Source organism: Camelus dromedarius, chromosome 29, assembly GCF_036321535.1.
Source record: "Camelus dromedarius isolate mCamDro1 chromosome 29, mCamDro1.pat, whole genome shotgun sequence".
Lineage (NCBI taxonomy): Eukaryota > Metazoa > Chordata > Mammalia > Artiodactyla > Camelidae > Camelus > Camelus dromedarius.
This window is the reverse complement of record NC_087464.1, coordinates 25,090,322-25,098,571: the sequence shown is the minus strand read 5'-3', so window position 1 is coordinate 25,098,571 and position 8,250 is coordinate 25,090,322. Positions and strand designations below refer to the sequence as shown.

At 60.1% G+C, this 8,250-nt stretch overlaps 1 protein-coding gene across 6 annotated transcripts in view; it reads right to left on the bottom strand.

Moving 5' to 3' along the window:
* Nucleotides 1-339: 339 nt before the first annotated feature.
* GRAMD2A (GRAM domain containing 2A) overlaps nt 340-8,250 on the bottom strand; it is a 30,891-nt gene continuing 22,980 nt past the window's right edge. For 5 of the 6 annotated variants that reach the window (XM_031440891.2, XM_064480745.1, XM_064480747.1 and 2 more), the window contains exons 3-12: nt 7,850-7,907; nt 7,429-7,504; nt 6,697-6,800; nt 6,030-6,125; nt 5,840-5,911; nt 5,263-5,325; nt 4,149-4,293; nt 3,810-3,909; nt 2,750-2,854; nt 340-2,528 (exon numbers count right to left, since the gene is read on the bottom strand). In XM_031440891.2, the coding sequence (XP_031296751.2) occupies nt 2,525-2,528; nt 2,750-2,854; nt 3,810-3,909; nt 4,149-4,293; nt 5,263-5,325; nt 5,840-5,911; nt 6,030-6,125; nt 6,697-6,800; nt 7,429-7,504; nt 7,850-7,907 (823 nt within the window). In that variant the 3' untranslated portion in view covers nt 340-2,524. The remainder of the gene's footprint in view (nt 2,529-2,749; nt 2,855-3,809; nt 3,910-4,148; nt 4,294-5,262; nt 5,326-5,839; nt 5,912-6,029; nt 6,126-6,696; nt 6,801-7,428; nt 7,505-7,849; nt 7,908-8,250) is intronic. The other variant, XM_064480748.1, reaches the window with a different exon arrangement.

Below are 8,250 nucleotides of genomic sequence, written 5' to 3'. Positions count from 1 at the left end.
CACAGGAGTTTTCTGGCTCTGAGTTCCAGACTTCCATTCCTGAGTCAGCAGCACAGGACTGTCTGAACCAGGGACAGTGCTTTGGAGCTGCCCGGGAGAAGCGAGCAAGAGTTCTCAGTGTCCACCCCCAGCGGCAGGAGGCCCTGTGGTTTGCTGTGGCCATCCATCCTCACCGTGCCTGAAGTATGAGTCAGCTCAGCTGAAGTCCTGTGAGGTTTGCAAAGTTCTTGGGGTTCTGGGAATGACCTGAGCTCTGCTGGTCTCCTTGGTGCCAAATATGTCAGTAAGAATACCTTTAGTGAGTAGTCGGAAGGTAAAAATGAACTCTCCACTCCATGGGACACTAGAAAAATCAGATTCTTTATTTAAAAATATTTTCAAAGGCTAATGCCATCATGGAACAACCCAAGGACAGTTGAACCAAGCTCTCAGGGAATCAGAGGCGCATCCGCCAATGCCAGCAGGTCTGTATAAATACACGTGGTTTATGAACAGAAGATATGCTGGTTGAGGGACAGGCACACTTACACCACTCCAAGCCCTGGACCCAAGAGGGCATCCAAAGCCACCTAGCCCCCTACGTGCCTCTCGCCCTCTCTGAGCCCGGGGCATGGCTGGAGACTCGATTCACCAACAGGTTGGCACAGCCACCCATGACTTGGCACCTCTCATGGCCTCTGGCTCAACTCAGCAAGGCTCAGAGAATGGACCTGTTCTCCCTGCCCTTCAGCAAGGACCAGGGAGGGGAGGCACTGGGGCAAGTTGGATTATTTCCCTGAAAATATGATGGAAAGGAGTGATGAAGGGGGCTGGTTCCAAAAAACTCACCCAGCGTAGCACTGTGGAGAAGGGAACAGGGCCGTTGCACCTGAGACATACAGACTTGGTGCAAGCGGCCCACAAGGCCAAGCTCTAAGCCCAGTCCTGGAGCCTGGGATGGAGAGGGGATGAGGGTCTCCAGTCTGAGCTTAGAGCATTGTCACCTCCCGACAGTCTCCCGGGTGGGCATTTGGATGTGTCATAAACAGGACCATCACAGCGATGGCCACACTGAGTAATTTCCACCTGGATTTCTCCCCAGTTTACCTCTCAGGTGTCTGAAAAGGGGAAAACAGTAGCTATTTCTGACACCACCCACCCCATCACCAGTGACTTTTTCCCTGCTACCTCTGGCCTCCTCACAAAGGCCTTTCCAGAACTTCCAACGGTACGTCTTAGCAGTTGGGCGTTTCAGGGAGAGCAGGCCAGAGTTTTAAGGCACAGAAAAGCTTTTTAGTATTGAGAAGACCTTGACAGTTGAGAAGAAAGAATCTCTAAGGCAAAGCCACCACCCTTTCTACTGTGTCCGCACTTTCTACTCTCTACCTTTCTTGTCCCCAGAGGTATCAGACAGACCCCCTTGGCCTGGCCCCTGCACTGTGCCAGGCCCTCCTTGGACACCCCCATCTAACTCCTGGAGAATGGAGCCCATGGAGTGGGGGACCCTTCTACATGGCCTGCAACAAACACACTGACTGCAGGTGACACAGCGAGCTCTGCCCCGGGGCCCTGACACCATCACGCCCAGCCGCCCAGCTGCCCAGCCGAGCCCGAGATCCGGGCAGTCAGGCAGGGAGTACAAAGCAAGACCTCAGCTCAGAGCCACCGCCCTTCCCATCCCCTATGTCCCACCTGGGGCGCCCTGGCGATGTCTGAGCACACCGGGGGAAGGTCCAGCACCAGGTCCGTGACCACAGTGAACAAAGGCCCTGCTCCACCTGCCTCACCAGGAAGTGGCAGCTGAGGACACAGAATGCTAGATCTCTGTTTTCCTTCGCAGCCCCTGGCCCCTGCTGTAGGCCGTGTCCGCCCAGGTTCAGCCCACCTCTGTGTGAGGGGCCAGAACAGAGTCTCAGTGCAGCACACAGACGTGGTCCTCTCCTGCTAAGAGTCCTGACCACAGGCCTCTTCTCATTCAGAGCTTGCCTCACCTCCCTCCAGTCTGCCCCGGTGGGTGCCTGGCTGCCTGGAGAGAAGCCCTCTGAGGCCCAGAACAGGGATTCACGGGGACCCCAGGGACTCCACAGTATGTTGGGAGACCGCAGGGCCCCACACTGGCGGTTTGGGTTCTGGCCTCTGTCCCACCACTGGAGTGAGCCATGTGACAGTCAAGTATCAAAGCATGGCCTCTGTCCCTTGGGGTGGCTCCTAGTGCTCTGCCTGTGTGCCAGGACTGTTTTCAAGGAACAAGTTAATTTTTTTTTTCATTTAAGTGGTTGCTGAAGCTTAGTGAACAGAATTCCTCAGCTAGCTCCAAAAATCTGGCTTTTTGTCTGAGTCCCAAAATTTAGGAGCTTTGTAAACAGACACTTCAGATCACTCATGAAAGGAGGGAGAAGAGCTGGGGGGAGGAGGAGGGACCTGGAGTGTCTTCCTTCAGACTCAGTCTCAGCGCAGCAGCAGCAGCAATCAAGGGGACCGTTGGTGGCACCTCAGCACCCAGAGCATTCTTCTCGGAGGAGTGAGGACAAAGGCCAAGTGGCTGTTACCTGCACACAGGAGAGATGCCAGGTCAGACAGATGGGTCAGCAAGGACCTCCCCCGACGAGAGTGGGTCAGGGTGGCACCCGTGGACCACCCTGCTGAGGGCCGGCAGGCCAGCTCAAGGGCAAGGCCGAGGCCCGCCAGGTGACAAGCAGCCTGGTTGTAGGTTTTGGCTCCTGCCCTTAACCCTCAATCCCCGAGGCCTTAGAAAGAGAGAGGGCGTCACCTGTGCCCAGGGACTGAGCCAGCCCAGCTCAGGGAGCGCAGCTGCCGTTCCAGCCGGGAGATGCGGAAGGCCAGGTAGGATGAGGACGCGACCAGGAGGCAGATCCTGGAGACAGGGGTAAGACGGGATCGAGCCCCTCCTCCAGGAAGGAGGCATTCTTACAGGCTCACCAAAAACAGACGTGGGACTAAGCTGCTCTTACGATTGGAGGGATGAAAGAACCCTTTGCCCTGCAGCTGTGTCCAGACCTGGGCAGCTTTCTCCCAAGAGGCCCCATGGGGGTCCTGAGACTCGTCCCCATGGAGGTGCCCTCAAAGCTCCGGGTCCTTCAGCTGGGCCACCTTCCCTCTGACCAGCCGCCTTGGTCCCACGCCCCCTCCGGGAGGTGAGACCCGTCCCCATGGAGGTGTCCTCAGAGCTCCGGGTCCTTCAGCGGGGCCACCTTCCCTCTGACCAGCCGCCTTGGTCCCACGCCCCCTCCAGGAGGCCACTAAGGTGACCCCTAAGGCGGCAGCCCCCCCAGCAAGTGCTGAGGCTGACAGTCCATACCCAGCCGACAGAGCCAGAGTGGCAGGGCTGCGAAGGAGAAGCGAGGGACATAAGGAGGGAAGGGGAAGGGAAGCCGGGGCTGGCTGTTCGGGAAGCGTCCCAGCACCCTCACTGCTGTGCTGGTCCTTGGGCAGAGTCTCAGACAAGCCTGGGCTCCAGAAACCGCCCCCGCGGTGGGCAGCGGAAAGGCCGTGGTCCTCCCGGGTCTACCTACGGGCCTCCCAGACTCTGCCAGCCCTCCTCCTCCCCAGTCCTGGGCCGCCTCTCCTCTCCTCAGCAGCCTCACACCTTGCTCCTCCCCACGGCGCAGGCTCAGCCCTGAATGACGGGCTGTCGTGAAGGAGACACTTTGTCCTGCTCTGGAAGGGCCGCCAGCCACCACCCAGGAGCTTGCGGGTGACTCGAACCTTCCCCTCGCTCTGGGCAGCGGCCTCCCCACACACCGGGGCCCCTGCTCTAGACATCCAGACAGCAGGCGGGTCTGCCCACCCCACCCCCCATCGTCACCTACAGCACGAAGACGACCTTCAGGAGCCGGTAATCCCAGAGCCTCAGCTCCCCGGCGCTCTGGGTCTCCTCCTCCAGCGTCTCCTCCTCCCTGACAGCGCTCTCTGCAACAGAACGGCAGTCGGCAGTCGGGCACCTTCCAGGGGCAGAGGGCGGGGCCCCAGCACGCTCCCCCAGCCCGCCCTCTGAAGCTGCTTGGGCGCCAGGCTTTCCCGTCTGGGTCTGGAGAAGGAAGCAGCTCTCAGAAGCCCTGCTGGCTGCGATGACCCCTTTTCACAGAAGAGGGAGGAGGGACAGCCTGGTCTTTGCAAGCAGTTGCCATGGACGAGCTCCCTGAACTCACCAGACCCCAGAGGCTTCCTGGAGGGGAAGAAGCCATCCGTGGAGCCCATGGATGCCTGAGGGATACAAGGGATGTTGTCCGGGAGGGACAGGGACCTGGAGGCAGGGCACACTTTTCTCCACTTCATCTCGGGGATGAGGACTTCCTGCAGAGGAGGCAGGAGAAGCTGTCTCACCGTGGCCCTTGGGAATCTCACTTGCCCTAAGGGGTCCATGCTAGGTTATCAAAGCCCGTCCAGACAGTACCAGCATGGACGCCTAGCAAGCGTGGAAGCAGGTCCCCAGCAGCGGGAGGAACCACCGCCATCGCAGTCCCCTGCCTCCCTCAGCCTCCCCTGTCTTGCTCCCTTGCAGTGAGTGGCCACTCTTCCAGGGAACGGCGTCTTCGAACACTGAAGTGTAGAACCACAGTGGAATCTAGGACGTGAGCCAACCCAGGTGCAGCTCAGATCGGCTGAGTCCAAGAAAGCTCAGCACCGTATATCTTAGGTGGGGTAAGTCATGGCCCCTGCTCATCTGGGCTGTAACCCTAAGCACATCGCCGACCTTGGCAGGGGCACCAGGTGTCCCCATCAACAAAAATGGGAACGTCACCTTCTGTCCCCTGCGTGGCACCGTGCACATTGTATGCTTGGCTAAACGCTTAATAGTTACTGAAGGAAACGCCAAGCGCCCTGGGGTCATTTCCACTCCACCCTCATCCCTGCTCTGCAAACTTGGTTCTGCCAACCCAGAGCCCCAGGGGCAAAAGAAACAGCTGGGATCTCAGCAAATCTAAAATGAGCCTGCCGGGTTCTACAGCGAGAGCCTTCGCAGCTCTCCCCCGGGGACAGCTCTGTCCCCTTGCAGGCCCTCCTGACTTTGCTACAGGAAAGCGGATGGGTTGCGGCTCTGTGCCCATAAAGGTGTGGGTCCAACCTGGGCTGTGTTCTGCCCAGAACAGCAGCAGTCTGCCCAGAGCCTGGTGGCTCTGCGTGGTACGGCACAGAGGGCCTAGGGGACCGCCAGCCTGGGCTGGCCCCGGAGCCGGGCCCCCAGCTCCGCACTGCCGGCCCCTGGGAAGCCCCCGAGCCCTGGGCGCACTCAGGCCAGCTGCTTCCCAGTTCAGCTCTCACCAGAGACTCGCACTCAGGTTCCTCTGGAAACTCTCTTATACTCAGACTCTTCTTGCTGGAAGGCTGAGGAGGGAAGGGAACAGGGGTCACTGGTCCATCTGGAACAGCCAACGTCAGGCATGGGGAGGTGACAGCACTCTCCAAGAGAGCTTTGCCTCCCAGTAAGCCACTTTGGGTGAGGTGGCGCTGATAGCTCCCCAAGTTTGCAGGGGGTCCCCCAGTTAATGCTGGGACAGTGGGCAAATCCAAAGCAAGGTGGTCCCCAAGCTACTGCCTCCGCCGTTTCCCTGCCGGAGGCCAGAGAGTTGCAGGCACGTTGAGCAGCGGCCACGTGCTCCTGTCCATCTGTGCCCTGAGGAAGCACGGGTGAGGGCACATCCCCGGAGACCCAAGGGCCCAGTGGCCTCGGGCCCAGGCTCATAAGCACAGACACGCGGCCCAAGGACTGCCTGTGGCTCCCCTGCCCCAGTGTCTGCCCCGTGCTGGAGGGATGGGCTGACCTCTCCCAGCGGCCGTGACCCCAGAGCTCAGTTCTGAGCAGCCTCCCCGGCCTGCCCCCTGCCCCCGAGCTGCACACCTGCAGGTGGGTGCACACCCTCCTCAGCACGTCATATACGCTGTCCCGGGAGAGCAGTGACACAAAGACATACTGCAACACGGAGAACAGAAAAGGGTAGGTAAGTGGGCTTAGCACCAGGCTCAGGCTGCGGCCCCCAGGGCTGGGCGGGGAGATGGACGAGAGAGCACTGGTCCAGAAACTCACGGACCTTCTGGCTGGTGGTGGTGATGGCCAGGCCGTTGGGAAGGAGCCGCGCCATCTTGTGCTTTTTGATCATTTGCACCGACACCACGGGAATGACCACCTGAGGACAGAGGCATGCTTCTCTCAGGACTCACCCCCTAGGACAAGGTCCCTTCACCTCCTGCCTCAGGCCCCTGCCCCAGCTGGCGGTGAGCCCAGCACAGACGCCATGGAGAAGCCCAGCCCCACGTGGGAGGGCATCTGAGCCTTCCACCTTCCCATGCAGGCGCCCGTCCAGTTACGCCCCCAGTCCTTGGCAGCACGTCGCTCTGGGCTCTCAGCCTGTTATCCAGGTGGCAAGGATGGTGAATCCCATACTCCAGTAGGAGTTCCCTGAGCCACCACCTGGCCACACTATGGCCCCCCAAAGTGTGACATCCCACTCTGATTCTGAAGGCATTTTGGAGGCACCCATAGGCAGAATAATCTGGCAGTGAACTGTTCTGGCCGGCTCAGGCCTGGAGTCCAGATGGGGGCCCCTGTCTGGAAGGAGTGGGGCTGCTCCCCTGGATTGCAGGTGGGAGGCCCCATCAAGTGCCCGCAAGCAGAGGGGCAGGCCTGACTTGAGGCGTGCCGGCCGGGCAGGGGCTGTCTCTTCCCTGGGCGAGGGTGAGGGCCTCACTTATTACTACCTTGACATCCTTGCCGAAGAGGCTGGCATGGAAGCAGAGCCAGTTGGGGGAGATGTAGAGCCGGCCCTGGAGAAGGAGGTCCCTCTGGAGGGCGCAGGAGCACACTGGGAGGTCACAGGAAAGAGAATGCCATGAGCAAGGCCAGCCCAGGAGCCCCGATGCCTGGGTCCACACACTCAGGAGTCTGGAGTCCAGCCTAGGAACTGCTCTGCTCAGTCCCCTTCCCCGACCCGTTCCCCCAGCACCCTGAGCGTCCTCCCCTGAGACTCCTGCCTGCCCTCACCCCACCGGGCCCACCAGACAGCTAGATGTTTCCTCCTCCTCCTCCCATGCCCCAGAAGGTCTCGCAGGTGTCTACCCTGGTCCCCCACGCTGGATTTTCACCCCCTCGGGCAGAACTCCTTGTCCTGCCCTGCCCTGGAGAGAGGGCCGTGATTGTGCAAATGTTCCCGCACACTCATTGAGAGGCTTGAGCAGGAAAGAAGAGTCACTGATAAGAGCAGAAAAGAAATAAGATTTGGAAGCCCTGATATTTCCTCAAGAAAACTTCCAAAAATTCACCTTCATATCTCAAATCAGCCCAGCCTCCTCACACTTCTGGAGAAAAAAGGACCAACCACATTCAACGGGCAGTCAGTTCCCATATCTGATTTGTGCCTGGAGCCTCCAGGGGAGGATCTGGGCTGTGAGCACTGCCGGCGCCCGCCCAGCCACGCCAGGGAGACCACTCACCTTTGAGAACCGCCTCCTCCAAGGGGACGTCCTTAAACAGCCTGTGGTATTGCTGGTTGTATTTACTCAGTAGTGTCTGCAAACACACGAGCTGGGTCTGAGAAGGCCCAGAGACCAGACCACCAGAGGGGCCCCGCTCCAGCCACCAGGAAGTCAGGCTAAGGGCGTGGGGGGCGGTCGTCCTACAGGGGTCTAGCACGAAGCAGCCAGTAAGGGGCCGGTGGGCGTGGAGGGCTGAGTTCCAAGCACAGCTTGTCTCCTAGTGACGTGAGATTTTGACAGGCAGCCTGTGACTGGAGGGGACACCCACTCAGGCTTCCTGGTGGCTGGTCTGTGGCCAAGGAGCCAACAGGCACTGAACTCAGACCACCCAAGCCCCCTCTCTCGGTGGGCAGTGAGAAGTCGGCCTGCACACACTTACCCCTTCTCGGCCACACTTCTTTATGTTTTCATCCTTCACGCCTTCTGGCCAGTGCGGACTGCAAAGGAGACAGGCCGTTCCAGGGACAAGGAACCCCCTCGTCCTGCCCATGCGTCCAAGAGCCAGATCTGCCCTGGCCTCGAGCCACAAACTTGGGGCAGAGACTGGAGACTGGGGCCCTTCTCTAGGGGCCCCTGGGGAGCAGCACTCCTGGATGCGGGGAGAGGCGCTGAGAGCCCTCCTCCCGACAGCCGTGAGCAGTGGCCCCCACAGGAAGCACGCTCGGCCGGAGCCTCGCTCCCCAGGGATGCCTAGGAGCCGCCCGCCCTGGGCGTCAAACACCCTCTCCCAGTCCTCTAGCCGAGGGGTAGGCCGAGGAGCAGGGCCCGGAGGAGCAGGCA